The sequence below is a fragment of the Panulirus ornatus genome, chromosome 36 (assembly GCF_036320965.1).
Source record: "Panulirus ornatus isolate Po-2019 chromosome 36, ASM3632096v1, whole genome shotgun sequence".
In the NCBI taxonomy this organism is placed as follows: Eukaryota; Metazoa; Arthropoda; class Malacostraca; order Decapoda; family Palinuridae; genus Panulirus; species Panulirus ornatus.
The window spans coordinates 11,676,984-11,701,278 of record NC_092259.1 but is presented as its reverse complement, the minus strand read 5'-3'; the positions used below and the strand labels follow the sequence as shown (position 1 = coordinate 11,701,278).

The 24,295-nt window shown below is 49.5% G+C and overlaps 1 protein-coding gene across 1 annotated transcript in view; it reads right to left on the bottom strand.

Annotated features, from left to right (window-relative positions):
* Positions 1–24,295, bottom strand: part of cyst (rho guanine nucleotide exchange factor 18 cysts) — a 642,386-nt gene that overhangs the window by 401,088 nt on the left and 217,003 nt on the right. Inside the window, 3 exon segments of the mRNA XM_071683416.1 lie at positions 16,569–16,737; positions 16,739–17,052; positions 19,614–19,704. Of these exon segments, the coding sequence (XP_071539517.1) occupies positions 16,569–16,737; positions 16,739–17,052; positions 19,614–19,680 (550 nt within the window). The 5' untranslated portion in view covers positions 19,681–19,704.

Genomic DNA, 24,295 nt, shown 5'->3' with positions numbered 1-24,295 from the left:
CACACACACACACACACACACACACACACTACGGCCCAGGCGAAGTCTGGCTCCTCACTGAACCTCAGGGTTCCCCTCCCTCAGGACATGGCGGCACCAGGACTGAGGCTTGAGGTTGCCGCAGGAGAGGGCTGGCACTTCGCCAGGGCCTCCTGCAGGAGAACCCAGCCACCGGCTGAGATGCCGGACACGTCCGTGGCGTCCGCCGAACCGTTGCCGAAGGAGGGGAAAAAATAATGATATACCCCTCTCGCTTTTTTCCCCCTCCACAAATGGCGTGTGTCGAGGACGTTAAATCCCATCCTTTCTGATGTAATATCGACGAGTGAAATGGATCTTATTATCCCGCGACAACGCATGACCGCCCGGGCGTCTTGCTGGTGCGTAGGTAAATATGCGTATGGTAAAATAGGGATCATACGTTCACATGAGCTAGGTCAGGGGGACATCATCCCTAGAGAAAGACAAGAAGTAAATAAGCAGAACACCGAAGACCAATTGGAAATGAAGAATTGATGGCAGATATGAATAATAACAGTAATTTGCATTATTGGAAATGAAGAATAATGACATATGAATAATTACAGTAATTTGCATTACCTTAATCCGCGGATGTGGGCGTAATCTAAAATGAGGTACACAGTGTGTGGAACACATTAATCCACATCATGTTAAATAAATGTGATGCGAATGATGGATGTTTGAGGAGAGGGTATACATTAATTCACCAGCATGGACCATGCCATACATATGCCGATTTCATGCAACAGACTATACATTGTATAACTATATATACATATATATATATATATATATATATATATATATATATATATATATATATATATATATATATATATATATATCATCGTCAATGGACGGGTAAAAGTACATTTTCTTCATGTATAATTTCCCTCCAAAACAGCGGACGGTCCTCCTCCTTCCTCCTCCTACAGTGACAGTAACCTCAAACCTGCCAGATGCCCATGAGCGGGGGGCCTTGCTAGTGTATTACCCACACCTCTACACCACGCAGACGCGCAGACGGATGGCTAACGCCCTGACAACACTTACAGACACGCTCACTCCATTATAAACATCCTACCTGCACGATCAAGTAACATCCTTTTGATCTTCTAATTAGCAGGCAGGGCGCTGGGCTGTGTTACGGCACTGGTCTCCCGCTGCTTGGCCGGGGCGAATTCTTCGGCCCTATGACTCTTTAAACACTCCTGGAATTTCATTAAGCGACTGAGCTCAGACTGGTCTAAAAAAAAAATAGAGCAGAGCAATCCACAACATCTCAGGAGCCCGTTCCCAGCGGTCGCTGACAATGTGTCCCATACCACAACAAAGTGAGCGGATGTTGTGTGTGTGTACGTTTAAGATGGTCGCTGCTTGAGCAAGAGGCTACGGTTTCTGCGCCTCGCTTTGCTTCCCAAAGTCCTCCTCACTATATCACCTGCTGGCTTGAGACGTGGCAGTGTTGCGTGTCGTGGCGCGAGGCACAAACATGCCTCGGACTGTTCTGTTTTGCTGTCCACGTCGACGACGAACAAGCGTGGATAATGCGTTTGAGAAAGACAATTAGCGGTCGCCTTTTTAAAGAACCCTGGAAGCAAATCACGATACACACACTGTTACCGGCCTGCTCGCTCTCTCTCTCTATCTCTCTCTCTCTCTCTCTCTCTCTCTCTCTCTCTCTCTCTCTCTCTCTCTCTCTCTCTCTCTCTCTCTCTCTCCCCCCCATCATCAGGGATCAATACACTGGAAACAGACTTGTGTGGAAATTAAGGACGAAAAATCCCGACTTCGCGTTCTCTTCTACTGACAGACCTCATCACACGTCGGTTTGTGACTCAAGCGACGGGGTTGCCCTCCAACGACCTCCACGGCCCGGGGGTCATGATGACACGCCCCCTTTCCACCCTCAACCGAAACAGGCCTAAGTCAACTACGAGGATGTGATACCCTTATCATGAAGGAACGACGTATTGGGAGGGGGTCAATACACATCTTTCCTGCAACACATCCATTACTAAGGGCAGCAACTCGAAGTCTGAATGGTGTCTTTCTGTTGCAAAGGAATCAATCAACAGTTTAATTTCCAGGATACGATCCCTTTCTCTTGCAAAGGAAACCCATCGTCCAACTTCGATGAAAAGATCATAATTTCATGCGAATCATTGATTTACACCCCCACCTCCACCACCCAAATGGTATGGTGGGTCACGGAAAAAATTTATTTGCATCTTAATAATTTACAAAAAAAAAAAAAATCATGTATTTGTATAGAGAGGAGAAGAAACGCAATACCTCTCAGCGAATGCCGTCCCCATCAGGGTAATTAACCTCATTAAGTACGCTGGCACATTTACAGATAACTTCCCTCACAGTAACCTGACCATTAATGAGATTAACTTCTTTTCGCTTCCTCTTGTAATTAATGGACTCAGCTGGGGACCTGAAAACACCCTCTTCCCCTCCTGTGTTACTTCATAAACAGAAGAGAGTAAAGACCCAAAGGGAACATCTTCCCCTCAAGGGTTCACACACCCATCTCCGACGCTACCTCATCCGGGCGGGAAACAACAAACGGGTACGAGAGGTGCGTGGGGGGGGGGGTGTCTTCTGAGCGTAACTATCGTCTAATAACAAGTCTGATCATACCCTCAGCACGACGGTAAGTACGAGACCCATGAGTACGACGGCACGACCCTCGAACACGACGGTGCGACCCATGAGTATGACGGCAAGACCCTCGAACACGACGGTGCGACCCATGAGTACGACGGCACGACCCTCGAACACGACGGTGCGACCCATGAGTACGACGGCACGACCCTCGAACACGACGGTGCGACCCATGAGTACGACGGCACGACCCTCGAACACGACGGTGCGACCCATGGATAGTACACTGCCCTTAAGGTTAACGAACCAACGAGTCCGAACGAACGGCCCCTTATGCCATCGAGAACATGAGAGAGAGAGAGAGAGAGAGAGAGAGAGAGAGAGAGAGAGAGAGAGAGAGAGAGAGAGAGAGAGAGAATCAACTCTTGTGTCTCGCTGGGTGGCGACACCAAGATCAAGTAACGTTGAAAACGGACGGCAGCGACCGGCATCGCCGCAAGGGGCGAACCACGCACGGCCGGGGAAACCGGTCGTCCAATTACATGGCGGCATCATCCTCATGCGCTTACAAGTCCACCACATCCCGCGTTGGGGGGCGCCGGCGGGAGATGGGCGGGGGTGTGGATGGCCCGATCCTCCCACCATCATCCATCCTCCTCACCCACCCCGCCCGCCCTGCGCCTGGGGGTCTATGAGAACCATATCTGTCTTTCTCTAATGACAGTGGATCGGTGCCAGGCCGCCGTCCCACTCCAGCAGACCGCCGCCCCGGCCGCCACCACCACAGCCACAGCCACCCGAGGGAGGGTGGCGGTGGTGGTGGTGGTGGTGGGGGAGGTGAGTCATGTGTTCAAACAAGTGCCTGGCGCTCCTACACAATGATGGGAGTCCCGAGTCCTCCACCGCCGACGGCCGCTCTCAAACACCCTCACTACCACAGTCACCAACACAACCCGCCACTTACAACCAACACTGGAATCACCCTCACTACCACAATCACCAACACAACCCACCACTTACAACCACTACAGGAAACAATGAAAAAACTGGAACTCACTCACAACGTTAGCAGAACCATAACCCGTTTCCGACCAACCCTGCACCTCGCTGTAAGCAAAAACACCGCATAAACAATTTCCGACAAAAACTATCAAAAAAAAAAAAAGGGAAAATTCGCAATGACCAGAAAATCAAAAATACGCGCGAGGGAACAGCGAGCGCGAGATGACTTACCTCCACCTGCTTTGGCAGACCTCTGGGTGGCCTGTGGGTGAAGACCACCCTTCTACGTACACCATCCATCTGAGTCACAACACAACCAAGAATCGGTTTTCACTCCACTCCTGAGGTTTCCTTCGGGACGAATGGGCAAAATGGCTGTGTACAACCATCCACCTCGCCTCCCCCACCATATAAATCATTTCGCGAAGGTCTGGCATGAGAGCGAACGATAGTGGCGTCGTCTTTCCTCTATTCAATCAGGCTGTTGGAGGCAGCGGGCCCCCTCAGGCCTGTAGTGCACCACCCGGGCCAGCGCTGGTTAATACCCCTGGCAGCAAGGCTTCGGGGGTGAGAGATGAGCGTATGTTTTCTTTGCTCTTAATATGGACAAATGGCGCCAGAGAGAGCCTTATTATGAATCTTTCATGTTAACAGGTAACATTTTATATATTTTTTCTTCTTATCATTCTCGTATAAGACATCCTCAAATCCGTTTACCTTCCATTAGCACCGGGGAAAAGGACGTAAAATGTTCTAAACACACTGAGGTACTTGTTGACAAAGACGAACTCCCGTGTTCCCCTTTAAAACGTGTTTACCGATTATACCACGTCTTTGCTTCCAAGGGTGTATACATACACACCCTAGCTTGAGCCTGGTGTGTGTGTGTGTGTGTGTGTGTGTTCAGGGCTGATGAGTACCAACAGCAATATCATCCCAGAAAGTTGCAATATATATATATATATATATATATATATATATATATATATATATATATATATATATATATATATATATATTCCTATGAGTCCGTGGACTCATTGGAATATCTTGATCACGCGCAAAATTGTGATCCTTTCCAATATATATATATATATGAGATAGAGAGATACAGAGACACGTAAATACCCGGCCATTCTGGCCAGGACGCAGCGACGTAAACAAAAGCATACTTCGAGAGAGCCAGGGAGCCACAGCAGACGTTCCTCCCCCCCAACGCCATTACACAATATATACCTTTCACGCAGGAGGAACGCCAGCCAATCCCCCCCAAAGTCCATTCTCCTGTCCTACGTGGAGGGGAAAAAAAAAAAAGATTTCACTTTTTTCTAATTTATGGGATGTACGATTTCCTTCCTTCTAGTGAATTGGTAGATTACGGGGGAATGGATCTCCGTCGCCGAGCGTATTATAGGATCCAGGTCCGGCATCTCTCCCCCGTCTCCACGGCTCAATGTAGAGGATTCGAAACCTATTTGGGTCATCGCCTTTACCGGCTCGGACACCATCTTTCGAGCCAAGCGTCGTGGCGGGTCTCTCGCTCTCTGCCTACTGCGCCATGTTCATGAGTACACGGTACATTCTTCTATACAATCTCAGAATGAACCACCTTCACAGAACGTATGGTTTAATCCCTAGAGAACGACCAATTCAAAAAAAGAAATTCATCCTCACAGTCGTTTACAAAAAAAAAAAATCAAAAACACACAGCCTTTTAAAGATCTCACATTACCCGCACACCAAAAAGAAAACTAAACGCGTGTTTTGAGGTCTCTTATATCACAACATTATGAAAGAAAATGGGACTGTCTGCAACGGCTCCGCGGAAAGAAAACGGCGTTATCAACCTGTTGGTCGGGAAATCAAATTATTTGCCACAAGCAAAACCGTGTGAGGGATCGTACGTCAGAACACTGCTCGTGCCTTCCTCCTGTTTTCCACCCCTCTCCTCTTTCGTCTTTTGCCATGTTTTCATATTCAAAATTACAAGGGAAAAAATAATCTTACACTGTAATATATACATAGTCGAAAGGGCAGTCGTGAGATCGTATATTTTTTTCCTCTCCATACATGAATTACATTAAACATTAGTCTGTTCAGGAGGGGACGAACGCTTACTCCAAACATTCTAAAAATCTTAAAAAAACTTAAAATTTCATCTTTTTCAACGCCCAGTGCATAAAAAGACGGACACAAACGAAAACATTCCTCTACCTGAAGTAAAAAAAAAACATTTGACTAACTAAATAATTTCTTCCATGAAATCCTTTGAGAAAGGGACACGAAAAAATATACATACAAAACACGAATATATCCGCATAAAAAAAAGAGAAAAAAAACCCGGATATTTTCAAATATTTGGAAAATTCCAGTTTTCGCCGAAGACAAACACAAGAGAGACAGAAAACGTGCAAAGCCCGGCAAGGGGGAAACTGAGGTAGTTCAATAACGTTGTATTATCTCGGGAGGGGAACAGTGGAGCTGGGAGGTGGGGCTGACGCCATGCAGGAACCACTTGGGCAACGTCCAGACAACGATAGCTGCTAATTCCTAAGGCTCGTCTCTAACCCTACAGTTCCGTCTGGATCCCTCCACCGTACCGCCACGCACCTCTGATCAGTCTAACTGTTCACACCGACGGGTGGCAGGCCTGTGCACCCCTACGTAGCCCTGATTCGCTCTGGACACCATCATGAGTTGTGTGGGGAACATGTAGTCAATACAGGTGTGCCTCGCTGCCACGTGCCTCTCTACTGCTTGATCCACTACGCCACAGGCGAATGACGTAGGGTCGTTCACGCGTAAACAAGCCGTCATATGCTGTATAGCTCGTTGACCTCTTAACAAGATAACCAGTGGTATGCAATAACGTGACTTTGTCATGGTACTTGATAATCGTCATCACAGCCTTGACATTACTGCACCGTCGTACTCTCAATGCTATGTACCGTCCAACTCACACTACTGTACCGTCACTCGAGAGGAACTTACAGCTCCTTGGCCATATCGATGTCGTCCCCCACCACCCATGCAAACACCCTCTCCCCACACGTTCCCCTCTCCCCTCCCCATGCGACATCCTCTCCCCACATACACCCTAACCCACTACAAACACCCTACAAGCAATCCCCCAACCCATCCCTCTCATCAACCCCACCCCACAACCACACACCACCCCCACCCATCAACACACTTTTAAGTTCCCCCAAACATAACTCCTTTGCCCGACCCCATCGTGTGTGCATATATATATATATATATATATATATATATATATATATATATATATATATATATATATATATATATATATATATATATTTGGCCTTCTATTCAAAGAAAACTGTACAAAGTTCTCTACAGAAAACTGTGTATATTTTCTAACCAGGGGAGACTTGCAAACACTTACATTCAATACGAAAACAAAAACAGACAATTTTCTTTTACTAACAAAGAAAAAAACAATTTTTTTTTTCACCAGCATACAAAACGGACAAACTTCAATCACAGAAAACGGTGTTACAATTTCTTGTATCACAGAAAACGGAGCAGTGCCCTTCCCTCACTGAGAACGAAACAACTCCTTTGTCTGGGGTAATCAGTGCAAATTTACTAGTGTAAAAAAAAAAAAAAAGAGAGAGACAGAGAAAAGACAAGTCCAATGAAAACGGCACAACACTTCCTATACCGACAGAAAACGCGCAATACTCGGTCCCACAGAAAAGTCCGCTGCAACCATTTTTTTTTTTTTTTTATCTATACCAAAGAAAACGGTGCGAGTTTTATTCGATTTAAAGGGCCACCCCCCCCCCCCCCACCTCAAAATAAACTTCCCGTGACCCAGTTTCTCCCAGCCGCACGCTCTGCGTGGCATATCGCTAACGTCTTACACAATGAACCGCGCGGCCCATTTTCTTTAGGCTTCCTGAAATTCAATAATAATAATAATAATCTGACGTTTTTGCTGGATGATTTCCGGGGGTGATCTGGTGAAGGGCTGCCTGCTGGGGAGGTCGTTTACCTGAAGGGGCGCTGTTATGATAACTGATAATAATGGGGTGTTAGCGATGATAACTGATAATCAATGGTGGTAGTGATGATAACTGTTAATCATGGGTGGTAGTGATGATAAATGATAATCAATGGTGGTAGTGATGATAACTGATAATCATGGGTGGTAGTGATGATAACTGATAATCACGGGTGGCAGTGATGATAACTTGATAACAAATCGTAGTTACGATAACTCGATAATCAAATGGTAATAACGATAACTGAGAAAGGTGCACTTCCTTTTGGGTCACCGAAATCGCCCTTACCTAATGGTCCCTCTTGACTTACTCCATTATCCTGAGGCCTTACCTCCACACCCAGCCACTTGCCTTAACTTCATAAACCGTAGGGCCTTACCCACAGATACCCCTCCCTCACTTCCTCCCTCCTACACCATCCCAAGGATTTCATTAGTGAGGACGCGTCGCGTCTACCGCAAGTCGAGAGAGAGAGAGAGAGAGAGCCTCCTGAGTACACTCAAAACACGACACACGAGCGAGAGTACAAAGGAAACGAGTGTCGTGAGCAAGGAGGACAAAGAAAACGACGAAGGAAAGGGACTGTGGCAACTGTGTCGAGTGGGATCCATTATTTGTTGAGGAGGGGGAGCGGCTGGGGATGGGGGGGAATGGGGGCCTACAACACTGTAGGAACTGTGTAGAGAGAGAGAGAGAGGACCGGGATGGTTGTAGATGAAAGAACGCACTATGTGGGTCATGTTGTTGTAATGTTGTGCATCAGACTGTGGCCAGGGTGGGGTGTACAGATGGTTGTAGGGTCCTGCTGGGAAGGAGGAGGAGGAGATGGTGGAGGAGATGTTCACCGTTGTGTGAAGCTGTTACGAAGTCGGAGGGCGAAGTCGGAGGGGCAGGGGGTCGAGGTCATTCTACAAGTGGCTTCAGAGTCCACCGAGCTTGTAATACAAGATGTAAGTCTACAGCGGTCGTGATATCATTTCAGGGTCTCAGCGCAAAATGAAATCCGCGACGGAGGTCAGCATCTACGATGGCGGGTGTGTCACAGAACACAGCGCTCACATTACAGCCCAAATGGCATAACATCCCAGCGGTATCCCCGGTCCGTCCCAGCTCGCCATGGGGCAAAACAGGAGTGAAGTATCGGCAAAATCCCACGACAATGACATGCGTGCGGTGATGAAAGAGAGAGAGAGAGAGAGAGATAGAGAGGTCTTCCTTCTACGCTTGACCCCTGAAGCATTCTGACACGCACCAGAGGGTGTGTGTGTATATATATATATATATATATATATATATATATATATATATATATATATATATATATATATATATATATATATGCCAACGAGGTGCTAGTATGCCGAAAGGTGTCTAGGAATCGAAGATAAACACCATTCCTCGCCCTGACGGAGGAAGCAAGAGGCAAGCCTTCTCTTACGCCGCCAGACGCACTTACCTCAAAAAAAAGGAAGGAAAACCAACCAAAGAAGAAAGAAAAAATAGTGGACGAGACAACAGACTAAAAATAGACGAATCACATAAAGAAATGAGACGCGTTTAGGACAGGAAAAAAAATGACCCAAAAAAACGTATTCTTATTCACAAATTAATTCAGTGGCTCATTAAGAAACTAATAACTGCCCAATCTCTCTCTCTCTCTCTCTCTCTCTCTCTCTCTCTCTCTCTCTCTCTCTCTCTCTCTCTCTCTCTCTCTCTCTTACACACACACACACACACACGGAAATGACGGCAATGATACAAGTCAGGAGATGATGTGGACCATTGAGCACCGAGTCAAACATGAACGCAAGACACACTAGAGCTAATGACTCCCCCTCCCTCCCACACTTCCCTGCTACCACGGATGGTGTTCCATGGGCCGGCACTGGCACGTGTGCCTGCAGGATGTACACCTACACCCCCCACACACTCTCTTCCAGCCTCGAAGTACTAGCCCGTGCGCTAAACCAATCCTGAAAACGAGTAAGACGTACAAACAGGCAAACACACAAAACCACCTGCAAATACAGTACAACAGGTGGCACCAAACCACCTGCAGATGTACAACAGGCGACACACGAAACCACCTGCAGATGCAGACAACAGGCGACACACTAAACCACCTGCAGATGTAATAAAACAGGTGGCACACAAAACCACCTGCAGATGTAGTACAACAGGCGACACACACACACAAAAACCCAGACTGACAACAGCACAGGTGAGACGTACACACCAACGGTAACACCAACAGTGGGATCATGACGGGTAACGGAAGGAAGGCGGCCAACAGATGCCCCGTCTAGGTAGAAGCGGTCTACATACACACCGAGCTACGGGGGCATCAGCCACACGACCCACTTCGCCTCCTCCGGGCGAACTCGAGCACGAGGGGCGTGAGGGTACTCCTTCCCCTCCTGCAGCCACGAAACTTGAAATCCCATCTTCTTAACATCAAGCGCTAACTCCCCGTTTTCTATCTTTTCTCCCTCCTCCTCCTCCCTCCACTCGCGGGAAATGGGGCGGAAATTTCTCCCCAGCGGAGAGACACACTGTTCTTCATCGCTTGGCGACGTCCACGAGAATTCCCAGATCCATTTCCAAGCCGGCGGGACGATAAGCGGCGCGACGCGTCCCATCCCTTTTACCCAGGTCCGAAAGGTACCACCTTCTTCTCCCCTCCCTCCCTCACTCCCCACCTCATCATCATCCCGGGGAGAGCGGAGCCGACCCGATATCTCTCTCACTCCCCAGTCTGGGGAGACGTGCCCTATTGTCAGTCTCCACAATGGAAGGATCCCCATTTGATCCCGATAGACTCTGAGGGTTGTTACCGTGAGTCTCGTGTGTGTGTGTGTGTGTGTGTGTGTGTGTGTGTGTGTGTGTGTGTGTGTAGCCATCGGGCCGACACCATCATCAAAGGACCCGGGTGACGTGTGAGGGGAGGGAGTTGAGGGAAGGGGGAGGGGTGATAGGACATCCTATGGAATGGATGTGATGGTGATTATGGGGGCATTTTTTCTCTCTTTCTGGTGTGTGTGTTGTGTGTGGGGGGGGGGGGGGAGGGTAGAGGGAGTGGGGGAATTTTTAATCGGATGGGGTAGGGAGGCGAAGTTTTCTTCTGGGAGTGGGATGAAGTTATGTTCTGAGGGAGGGGGAGGGTAGAGTATGTCTATAGGGTGGGAGATTACGTTAGGTTTAGGAGGGTAAAAAAAGAAGGGGGGGGGAGGATGGTTGGTCTAAGGGAAAAGGGTTTTTTTTTAAGAGACGCTGTGTTTTAGGGGGAAGTAAAGGCGACATTTTAGTAGGGGGAGGGGGGGTGGGAATGTTAGGTTAGGGGGGGGGGGGATGTTAGTTTATGGGGGGGCACATGTTAGTTTTGGGGGGGGGTTGTTGTTTATGGGGGCGGGGGGATGTTAGTTTATGGGGGGGAATGTTAGTGTATGGGGGTGGGGGAATGTTGTTTTGGGAGGGGGGTAGGGATATGTTAGTTTAGGGGGGGGGGAAAATGTTAGTTTATGGGGGAGGGAATGTTAGTTTAGGGGGGGGAATGTTTGTTTATGCGGGGGGGGGGGGGAATGTTAGTTTATGGGGGGGATGTTAGTTTATGGGGGGGGAATGTTTGTTTATTGGGGGGGGTATGTTAGTTTATGGGGGTGGGAATGTTTGTTCTATGGGGGGGGAATGTTAGTTTATGGGGTGGGGGGGAGAATTGTTAGTTTATGGCGGGGGGAATTATTAGTTTATGGGGGGCGGGAATGTTAGGTTTATGGGGGGGGGAATGTTAGTTTATGGGGGGGGGGGAAGGAAGAAGGAGGGAAGCACTTAAGATGCAGGAGGAGTGAAACAGTGGTTAGGGGGGAATGGGGGGGACACGAGGATTATAATGACGCGTGAGAGTTTTCGGTTCAGGAGGCAACCCTTTCACCGTGTTCCACCCACCGTCAGGCTGGTGGGGGGGGGGGGGGGGGGGGTTGGATATTACTAAGGCTCGGTGCTCTCATACAACACTACACCTACAACCCCGTCATCACAACCACCCCCGCCTCCCCTGGTGTTTGTTCTCCCCCCCTCCTTCCCCCACAACCCCCCGGTGGTCACAACCTACGGCCCCCAGTTCCAGCTCAAGAGGGAGGCCAAGGGTGATGGGCAAGGGAAGAAAAACTAGACAGACGCCGTAATATCACAAAGATTCTCACGAGTGGAAAAAAAAAAAAAACGAGTTGAGAGATGAGAGCATAAGACAGAAAATGGGTGGAAGAGGACCATGCGGTAGAAAACGGGTCTAGGAAAAGGACTATACGACAGAAAATGGGTCTAGGAAGACCATGAGGTAGAAAATGGATCGAACACGACCACGTAGTAGAAAATGGGTCGCGTGAAAATTGACTGCATGACAAAGAAAAAAAAATGGGTCGAAAGAGACGACGACCGAGTGTGCCGTCAATGGAACCCGTGTGCCTATGCAACTGAGGCAACGAGGACCGATGGTTCGTGTCCCCGTCCGTACGAAACCACGCCGGGCTTCCCCACGAGACCCTTCCTTTGGCAGACAGGACCCTGACCCAAATCCACATCTTCGAAGGGCAACCGCAAACCCGGGGCCTCTAACCTTACCATCCACATCTCGTGACCCTACCTCGCATTGCCTCACAGGACTTTACATAAAAAGACAAGAGTCCACGTTTAAAGATTAAGTAAAAGGTTGAGAAACTCCTGAAGAAATAGCGAGGACAAACGTACACGTTTACCTTACAAGGACCCGTGAATGGCTTGGTGGGCGATGGGCTGTGATGGGGCGTGATGCTTTTTGGTCGGGATGGGCGGGTATGAAGGTGTCCGTGGGCGCCAGCCCACGGGACACGCCCAGCCCAGTGCTCATCGGCCGTGATGGAGTCCATGGTGGAATATCTCGGCCATCCGCACCAACCGGCGGGCGGCCCTATGTGCGTGGGGGGGGGGGCCCCAGGGTGCCGTTGGCCACGACCACTCTGCTGTGCTGTTGGTCTCTGTTGGCCTGCGGCTGATGCTGCTGCTGTTGATGTGTTGTTGGGTTGCTGTGGCTGTGCTCTGTTGGTGGGTGGATGGGGTCGGTGGTGATGGTGGTGATGGTGGTGGTGGGTGGTGGGGCCGCCAGGGGAGGTGGCTGCGTCCCTGGGCCGTCAGGGAAGAGGGAGGACCTGCGCCCTGTCGACCCCGGGGGCAGGTAGTGGTGACAATGTCCCTATTCGCTGTGTCCCCGCTCTCCGCGCTCGTCTGCTGCAGGGAGGGAAACGTAGTACATTAACCAACACCCGTGGCTTCAAACGGCCCCTCACTCTCCTCCTCTCCTACCTTGCCACGCATAGACTCTCACACACTCATACAACCTAACACAACATCCTTAAACCTCCACAAAAATGACAACAGAAGACTTATCAGCACAACAACCTCGACTCACTAACAATCAACAAGATACCCACTCACTTATTCAAACTGTTGGCTGAGAACCAATCAGCTCACGCCACATGGCTGGTACAGCAGACCTCCCTTTCCAGGGGGGCGTGTGTTCGGTCTGCTCACAATCTTCGGCAAAGCCGATTTTCTACTTTTTCTTTTTCTTTTTCCACTAGAAAATGCCCTAGTACATCCGTTCGCTATTCACACTTGGGGTCAACAGGTCAAGGTCATTATCATCACCACGCGCTGACGATCTGCCGTAGCGGGGTTACATGTCTCACACAGCTTCGTATCATAGTCAATTTCTTCTTTTTAGGTCAAAGGGGTCAGGTCGAACCCAAGAAAAGGGGGGGGGGGTCAGTTCGGTTAAGGGAGGGTTTGGAGACCTGGCTTGGCGTGAGAGGTCAGCGCCTCGTTCGAGCACAGTTCATCTCAAGAGCTGTTCGTCTGCTTCAGTTTCGTTCTCTCTCTCTTTCTTTTCTCTCTCTTTTCTCTCTCTCTCTTCTCTCTCTCTTCTCTCTCTCTCTCTTACACACACACAAAACACACAGGGGAAATGACGGCAATGATACAAGTCAGGAGATGATGTGGACCATTGAGCACCGAGTCAACATGAACGCAAGACACACTAGAGCTAATGACTCCCCCTCCCCCCCACACTTCCCTGCTACCACGGATGGTGTTCCATGGGCCGGCACTGGCACGTGTGCCGCAGGATGTACACCTACACCCCCCACACACTCTCTTCAGCCTCAAAGTATAGCCCGTGCGCTAAACCAATCCTGAAAACGAGTAAGACGTACAAACAGGCAACACACAAAACCACCTGCAAATACAGTACAACGGTGGCACCAAACCACCTGCAGATGTACAACAGGCGACACACGAAACCCCCTGCAGATGCAGACAACAGGCGACACACTAAACCACCTGCAGATGTAATAAAACAGGTGGCACACAAAACCACCTGCAGATGAGTACAACAGGCGACACACACACACAAAAACCAACTGACAAAGCACAGGTGAGACGTACACACCAACGGTAACACCAACAGTGGGATCATGACGGGTAACGGAAGGAAGGCGGCCAACAGATGCCCCGTCTAGGTAGAAGCGGTCTACATACACACCGAGCTACGGGGGCATCAGCCACACGACCCACTTCGCCTCCTCCGGGCGAACTCGAGCACGAGGGGCGTGAGGGTACTCCTTCCCCTCCTGCAGCCACGAAACTTGAAATCCCATCTTCTTAACATCAAGCGCTAACTCCCCGTTTTCTATCTTTTCTCCCTCCTCCTCCTCCCTCCACTCGCGGGAAATGGGGCGGAAATTTCTCCCCAGCGGAGAGACACACTGTTCTTCATCGCTTGGCGACGTCCACGAGAATTCCCAGATCCATTTCCAAGCCGGCGGGACGATAAGCGGCGCGACGCGTCCCATCCCTTTTACCCAGGTCCGAAAGGTACCACCTTCTTCTCCCCTCCCTCCCTCACTCCCCACCTCATCATCATCCCGGGGAGAGCGGAGCCGACCCGATATCTCTCTCTCTCTCTCCCCAGTCTGGGGGAGACGTGCCCTATTGTCAGTCTCCACAATGGAAGGATCCCCATTTGATCCCGATAGACTCTGAGGGTTGTTACCGTGAGTCTCGTGTGTGTGTGTGTGTGTGTGTGTGTGTGTGTGTGTGTGTGTGTGTAGCCATCGGGCCGACACCATCATCAAAGGACCCGGGTGACGTGTGAGGGGAGGGAGTTGAGGGAAGGGGGAGGGGTGATAGGACATCCTATGGAAAGAATCTGAGTGGAATGGGTGGCATTTTTTTCTTTTCTGTGTGTGTGTGTGGGGGGGGGGAGGGAGGGAGGGAGGGGGGAATTTTAACGGATGGGGGGGGGGGAAGTTTCTTCTGGGGAGAGGGAAGAAGTTATGTTCTGGGGAGGGGGAGGGTAGAGGTATGTCTATAGGGGTGGGAGATAAGTTGGTTTAGGAGGGTAAAAAAAAGAAGGGGGGGGGGGGGGAGGATGGTTGGTCTAAGGGAAAGGGTTAAACGTTGTTTTAGGGGAAGTAAGGCGACATTTTAGTAGGGGGAGGGGGGGAATGTTAGTTTATGGGGGGGGGGGAATGTTAGTTTATGGGGGGGGAGAATGTAAGTTATGCGGGCGGGATGAGTTTAGGGTAGGGGGGAAATGGGGGGTAGGGGGGGGGGGAATGGTTTTATTATGGGACAGTTAGTTTATTTCGGAAGGGAATGTTATTATGATGTATTTAATGGGGGGGGGGGGGGGGGAGGAATGTTAGGTTTATGGGGGGGGTGGGAGGGGGGGGGAAGTAGTTGCCCTGGGATCAGGGGCGACGGAAGTGAGGGGGGGGAGGTTTGGGGGGGAGAATGTAGGGGGGGGGGGGGGGGGAGCGGGGGTGTTATGGGGGGGAATGAGAGGGGGGGAGGAGGTGTAGGGATGGTGGGGGGGTTAGAGGCGCGGGGGGGACCGGGGGGACGAGGACCTTAGGTATGGGGGGAGGGATGGGGTAGGGGGGAATGGGGTGGGGGCGGGATGGCGCGGTGGAGTTTCGGCAGGGGAGGGGTTAGGTGTTACCCCCGTGCTTGGTGGGTGGGTTGGGTTGGATATATTACTAAGGCTCGGTGCTCCTCCATACAACACTACACCTACAACCCCGTCATCACAACACCCCCGCCTCCCCTGGTGTTTGTTCTCCCCCCCTCCTTCCCCCACAACCCCCCGGTGGTCACAACTTACGCCCCCCAGTTCCAGCTCAAGAGGAAGGCCAAGGGTGATGGGCAAGGGAAGAAAAACTAGACAGACGCCGTAATATCACAAAGATTCTCACGAGTGGAAAAAAAAAAACGAGTTGAGAGATGAGAGCATAAGACAGAAAATGGGTGGAAGAAGACCATGCGGTAGAAAACGGGTCTAGGAAAAGGACTGTACGACAGAAAATGGGTCTAGGAAAACCATGAGGTAGAAAATGGATCGAAGACGACCACGTAGTAGAAAATGGGTCGCGTGAAAATGAACTATATGACAATGAAAAAAAAAAATGGGTCGAAAGAGAGGACGACCGAGTGTTCCGTCAATGGAACCCGTGTGCCTATGCAAGTGAGGCAACGAGGACCGATGGTTCGTATCCCTGTCCGTACGAACAAGCCTTTCCCTTCCCTTCCCTCCACTGGGATAGCAATCCAACAACCTTCAGGGTCGTTAGCAAACCACGCTGGGCTGCCCCTAGAGACCCTTTGGCAGACAGGACCCTGACCCAAACCCACATCTTCGAAGGGCACCGCAAACCCGGGGCCCTCTAACCTTACCATCCACATCTCGTCGACCCTGCCTCCGCATGCCTCACAGACCTTTACATAAACGACAAGAGTCCACGTTTAAAGACTTCAGTAAAAGGTGAGAAACTCCTGAAGATATAGCGAGGACAAACGTTACACGTTACTTACCAAGGACCGTGAATGGCTTGTGGGCGATGGGCGAGTGGGGCGTGATGCTTATGGTCGGGATGGGCGGGATGAAGGTGTCCGTGGGCGCCATGCCCACGGACACGCCCATGCCCAGGCTCTCGGCCGTGATGGAGTCCATGGTTGGAATCTCGGCCATCCGCACCAACCGGCCGTGGCGGCCCATGAGCGTGGGCAGGGTGCACGTTGGCCACGACCACCTGCTGCTGCTGTGTCTGCTGTTGGCTGCGCTGCTGCTGCTGCTGTTGCTGTGGTTGTTGTGGTTGCTGTGGCTGCTGCTGCTGTTGTGGTGGATGGTGGTGGTGGTGATGGTGGTGATGGTGGTGGTGGTGGTGGCCGCCAGGGGAGGTGGCTGCGTCCCTGGCCGTCAGGGAAGAGGGAGGACCTGCGCCTGACGACCCCGGGGGCAGGTAGTTGGTGACAATGTCCTCTTCGCTGTCGTCCCCGCTCTCCGCGCCCTCGTCTGCTGCAGGGAGGAAACGAGTACATTAACCAACACCCGTGGCTCAACGGCCCCTCCCTCCCTCCTCCTCCTCCTCCTCCTAGCCCACGCATACGACTTACACACACTCATACAACCTAAACACAACATCTTAAACCTCACAAAATGACAACAGAAGACCATCGCAACAACCTCGCTCACTAACAATCAACAAGATACAATCACTATTCACACTGTGGCTGAGAACCACTCAGCTCACGCCAAATGGCTGGTACAGCAGACCTCCCTTTCCAGGAGGGCGTGGTCTGTCTGCTCACCAATCATCCGGCAATTCGATTTCCTCTTTTCTTTTTTTTTTCCACTAGAAAATGCCAGTACATCCGATCGCTATTTCACACTGAGGTCAACAGGTCAAGGTCATTATCATCACCACGCGCTGACGATCGCCGTAGCGGGGTTACATGTCTCCACACAGCTTCGTATCATAGGTCAATTCATTCATTTCTTCTTTTTAGGTCAAGGGGTCAAAGGTCGAACCCAAGAGGGGGGGGGGGGTCAGTCGGTTAAGGGAGGGGTGGAGACCTGGCTTGGCGTGGAGGTCAGCGCCTCGTTCGAGCACACGTTCATCTCAAGAGCTGTCGTCTGCTTCAGTTTCGTTGAGATAAGTCTCTCTCTCTCTCTCTCTCTCTCTCTCTCTCTCTCTCTCTCTCTCTCTCTCTCTCTCCATGTACTTCTCCCAGTAAATGCACCCCGTCTCTATAGACGGGGCTCCCTTCCCCAGGATGGATGAATAACTCAATAACTTAGCACATCCTGGAGGAAGGGGACAAAAAAAAAATGTATTCCAGTCCACAGAATCTCTCAGTACTTCCCTGCGACTCTGGAGACAACGCTACATCATTAATAACGTCAAACTGTCACTCTAGAACATAACTGAACACTGACCATGTGCTCACATAACATGTTACACGCTTTAAAATATCTCTGTCAATCAAATATTCGGTAATGTCTCCAAAACAGCCCGTCGCATTTCTGCCTCTCCATCGGGAATTGTGATTAACAAATCATTCCTTTTAAAATCTAACTCAAAGCTATATTAGAGACACATTACGGTTCCTCATAATGTAATAAAAGGAATGTAGAAACGACTATGAACATCGACCAAAATATATAAGTTCCCTCCCATGTTTACCGAAACTGTACCATTTCTACCGTTTTCTGTGAGGATGTATGGCGACCAGAGAAAATGGAAATCTTAAATATGCAGTTGGATGGGTAAATAATGTAAAATTAATATTTACACAATACGTATAACTTTCTTTTAAAAGACAATCACCTCGCATGAATATTATTTTCGATGTTTTACAGGAAGTATGTATTAATTCACATCTATTAGTATTTCTAATATAGGTGTCCTAGACTAATATGATTCATCAGCGCAACAAATGAAATACAAAGACTGGAAATGAAATGTAGTTTGGGTCTCGTGTTTCTTGCCCATACGGTACCAAGGGTACGTTTCGGGTGACACCCATTCCAACCCCATACAAGAGAACACACACACACACACACTGATCAGTGCATCTCCTCACTTCCCTAGTGGCCCAGTAACTTTAACATGACATACCTTGTGTTATCAAAGAACCTCACACATTACTGTTAACCCCCATTCGTTAAGATTCCATCATTAACTTGTTTACCTGCTCTTTAACAGACTTGTGGTCGCCATACATCGTCTCAAACGCCTCATAATTAGTACCTGTAGTATATGTAAGAATCAGTACACACAGGTACCATCTCACACACCTGTGGTACACCTTATGAATGAAATAACAGGTACCATCTCACACGCCTGTGGTACACCTCATGAGGGTACAATACGAACCATCTCATACACCTGTCGTACACCTCATAAAACAAACAACAGGTGCAATCTCACACCTGTGGTACACCTCATACACAAATTAAAAGGCATCATCTCACAAGCACCTTTTCCCCCACATACAAACCACACATGAGCACATAAAAGGTTACGTCTTACCTACACAGAACACTACATGTGAGGCAGACAATCGGGAAGCTAACCTATGTTCATCGTCACTCATCAGTTGCACGGCAGATACTCATCACGAAAACATCTGTGTGAGTCAGGACATGAATAATGATGGGTATGATTCATGGGGGAGGGAGGGATTAAGTGAATCCCGAGGAGGGGGTCTCCATACACTTGTTCATCTCCAAAATGAATCATGAACATGACGAGAAAGAAATTACTCACTGGATAATCACCTAGCGGCTCAGGTCCGCCTTAATGGACTACACAGTGACTCACCTGAGCAAAAGGGATTACAAACAGTGACTCACCTGAGGACAAGGGCGTGGGACTTGTGACTCACCTGAGCACAAGGGCGTGGGGCTTGTGACTTACCTGAGCACAAGGGCGTGGGACTTGTGACTCACCTCATAAGGGCGTGGGACTTGTGACTCACCTGAGGACAAGGGCGTGGGACTTGTGACTCACCTGAGGACAAGGGCGTGGGACTTGTGACTCACCTGAGGACAAGGGCGTGGGACTTGTGACTCACCTGAGGACAAGGGCGTGGGGCTCAGGCGGTGCATGGACATGAGTTTGTTGTCCTTGGCGCCCTCCATGACCTCGGCTCACCGCATCTTAATCTGCAACACAGATCACAGCATTAACGTCGCACGTAACACAGATCACAACATTAACGTCGCACGCAACACAGATCACAGCATTAACGTCGCACGCAACACAGATCACAACATTAACGTCGCGCACAACACAGATCACAACTTTAACCTCGCACGCAACACAGATCACAACATTAACGTCGCACGCAACACAGATCACAAAATTAACCTCGCACGCAACACAGATCACAACATTAACGTCGCGCACAACACAGATTACAACATTAACCTCGCACGCAACACAGATCACAACATTAACGTCGCACGCAACACCTTACCGCAGGACAAACATCAAAGTAAAACACACACACACACACACACAAACGCACGCAGACGGGCCTCCGTGGTGTGGTGGGTTGGCGTTACTGACCATGACTCAGCACGGGCCCTGCATGAGTCTAAAAATGAGCGGTCCGTCAGTCTGCCTACAACCCACCCCAGGAGTTCATCCATCCCTCTGGGACGGCCGATGATTGGTTACCGAGCTTAAGCTATGGTGTGTGTGTGTGTGTGTGTGTGTGTGTGTGTGTGTGTGTGTGTGTGTGTGTGTGTGTACAAAAATTCAATAATATGCAAATGAACCAGACGCGGGCAAAATTTTCATTACTGGTGACCCAGCCAAACCCACTTTAAGGTCAGCCAATGCCATAAGGGTGACTGGATCCTGTCACGGACCGGCTTAAACGTACACACCAACACCCCAACTTACACACACACACACACACACACACACACACACACACACACACGTACATCTTCAGCCCACACAGCTCGCTATGTGATGTAGCCCCACAAATATTACAGGGCACATCTACCGCTGCCTCTTAAGATACCACCATACATCGCGCCACGGTTTACGACGCCGAGATCCGACGATCACCAAAAAACCCCCCAACCGAGGCGTCGTAGCCATGGAGGACATACGACGACCGGTATATCAAAGTATACCCTTCGTAAACCTGCCTCGCGAGGGTATATATATATATATATATATATATATATATATATATATATATATATATATATATATATCACTCACTTAAATGGCCTGTAAGGACATACGAAGAGCGATGACCAGCGCTGAAATTTTTGACGCCAGCGATCACACCGCATTGATATGCATCAGCTGATGCAACGCCTCCCATCCAGCCTTCCGTCCTCGCTAACTACAACGCAAAATTACGCATGAAGAACATTAGAAAAAAAATGGGGGAGTAGGGGGGGTTGAGAGACTCATGCGAAAACGCGGCGCATCAAAACGCCACGAGACACACTTCGAAGTTTTGAGCACAAGAGCTTCATTCGGGGCAGTAAGGGCTATAAACGCGAACACTTTACCCACATTCCGTAGCCAAAGCAATGGTCATCTTTTTTTTTCCCCCGGAGGAACATAAACCAGCAGAGTTTCTTTACACCCTGGTACAAAGTGGGTGACCCCCTCCTCGTATACTATACTTAGAACGCAGCCGCCAACAACACGGAAATGACATTAGCCCAACGCCAAGGGCGTTCGATTTCACATTACACTTCCATATTCTGACCGCATTCTGGTTCGATGTGGTGTGGGCGTCTGAGGGAAGTATATTTCTTGCACGTCAGTACCCAAGGGTCGTACCCCCGTCGTCAAGGGTCGTACCGTCGTGCCTAAGGGTCGTATCCTCGTATTCAAGGGTCGTACCACTATGCTCAAAGGGTCGTACCACTGTGCTCGAAGGGTCGTACCTCTGTGTTCAAATGGTCGTAAAACTGTGCTAAAAGGGTCGTACCGTCGTGCTCAAAGAGGTTAACATTTTCACACATCCACTTCAAGCTAAACATTAACTGAAACTGTCCCAGGAACGTGACACTGTCCCAGGAACGTGATAATGTCCTAGGAACGTGGCACAATGTCCTAGGAACGAGACACAATGTCCTAGGAACGTGACACAATGTCCTAGGAACGTGACACAATCTCCTAGGAACGTGACACGATGTCCTAGGGACGTGCGTGAAGCCCAGATCGCAACGTCATTTTGACGGGAACAAGACTTTCCATCAGGACCCCTTAATGACCCGACTTCCATCATCAAGAACAAATGATAATGGTGAAACTTCTCAACCCGCCACCCAGTTTCTTCTGTAATTTCCTCATTTGGCCAGACACGTCACACAGGGTTGGGGGGCGGGGGGAGGGGAGAGGAACGTCGAGGGAGGGAGAGGGTACACCCCTCCTCCCAACACACACTGTATGTGTTCTTAATAGCTGAGGAACCTATATGGCCATGTTATAACAAATTATATAATCAAAATAGCCCAATATATACCGTTAGTAATAATGCCATCGTAACCTTCATTTCCCCCACATGATAACGCAGTGTTTACCCTCCGCTGCTTTTAAGGGCTTGTCTCTAACCCCGCCCAGCACGGTGTGCGGCTCCACACCTCGAACATCAAACCATTTCAACCATCATTTGCATATACATCCGCATCTCATACTTACGTCCATTAAATGGAAAATTTCTCATGAACCATATACTATTAAGACACCAATCGATCTTTGGGTGAAAAAAAAAAAGATTATGATATTCAATAAACAAATATTCCATAAAACAAACGAACATCATATTTCATTATTCCGCCGTTAACAGATCGTCTCGCGGGCCGATAAACACGGAGCGAAGACAAGACAGCCTCATTTATCATCATTTATTTCCCAGTCTCACCGTGACGTAACGGTACGGTACAGCAAGCTCACCTCATTTATCATTTACTTTCCCCATCTCTACCGTGACGAAGTGACAGGCTACAGGACCCGTGTGTGTGTGTGTGTGTGTGTGTGTGTGTGTGTGTGTGTGTGTGTCTATACCTTCATCTGCTGTGTTTCGGGGTCTCTTCTCTAACCCCCCCTCCCTGCAGGTCCAGCCCATGCATGGCACCGCACCCAATCATCGATCAAAATGCTGGCGGTGCAAATCCACAGCGAGCGGCTCGCCGCCCCCCCGACTCCATCCGGCCAGCCTAAAGTGGATGGTCCTCCACCTGGCGCGCGCGTCCACCCCATATAATAACCTTCGTTGCGCAGGCCCGTACACTACACCAGTCCCGGATGTCGACCAGTGCGGTGGGTTCTACGTACCTACCCTAAACACCTGTTTCTAACCCGGGCATCTCGTTTTCTTTAAGAACTGCCTGTGTATTGTAAGATTTTTTTTCTTTTTTAAATATCTCGGTGTGCTGAGTGTCAAGGCCAGACCTCCCACCGTTTTCTATGATACAGTCAAATACTTTTTCCCCCCCAAAGCCTTTTCATTTTATTTTTTTCCTGAAAACAAACCCAGTTTTTCTTTTTTTTTTTTTAATCGCGTTTTCGTTTTCATCCTACCAGTAACAGCATAAATGTCCCTTCCACCGTTTTCTACCTCAATAATATTCTTCCATCACGTCATGGCAGTCCATCACAGAACGGAAGGTCTTCACAGTCGAAGCATCGGCGTTGCTATCACCACCTTCCCCGAAGTGGTGAGGGTCGCGCCCACTCTACACTCACATAACACATCCACAAACAAACCTCCCGCCACCCCCAGCGCTGAAGGGGCGTTCATCGTGAACATCACAACGAAGTAAATAAGTAGGGTCGCTTAACCACCCCCAGACTCACTCAAAACCATCGTTAATTCAGACAATACTAAAAAATAAATCAATTCTCTCACCAAGGAATGGACCCGAACCTGACACACACAGCGAGCGGTTCAAAAAATCTGAGATTAAATTGCATCCTCCAGGAAATTTAACTGACCATCGTCAGGTGTCGGGCAACTTACCATTCTCTCTTTGTTCTCTGCCTAATTAACATCACAGTTGTTCTAAGTTTTCGCCTTAATTGAACTGTCGTAACTGGCTGTTAAAACTGCCCCACATTAGGGAGCCACTCCTGGCTACAGGCAATTAAACTTCAAAGCAAGTTCTCTCTCTCTCTCTCTCTCTCTCTCTCTCTCTCTCTCTCTCTCTCTCTCTCTCTCTCTCTCTCTCACACACACACACACACAAAAGGTCTTCAATGTCTGTGGCGGTGTGAGAATTTTTGAACGCTCACTCATTCTTTAAAGAGAGATCTATGGCGCAGCAGAGGGATCAGATGTTCCCACGATTCAATCTCTCGCCTCATGTAATCCCCTGTCTATGAAGGTGGGGGAGGTGTGTGGGTGTTGGGGGAGAGGTTCGGGTTTTCCAGAGCACCAGGCTAACAGTTACAATTACTGGGAATGGGTTCATACAAAGACGTTTGCTTTGAAAGCCTCCTTCTCAATCACACCCCCTGCCCAAGAAGGCACGGCTGTTGACCACGACACGTCGGCACGATCCCTGAGCACGACGCGCACGATCCCTGCTGGCCACGACGCGTCGGTACGATCCCTGGCCACGACACGTATTATGATACATGCTGGTCACGACGCGCATGATCCCTGAGCACGACGCGTACGATACCTTCTCGCCACGACGCGTCCCTCTCTACTTTGATCCTGTGCTTGGTCGTGAGGGAGGTGGAACTCCTTCCAATACTTAACCGTTGTTTCCA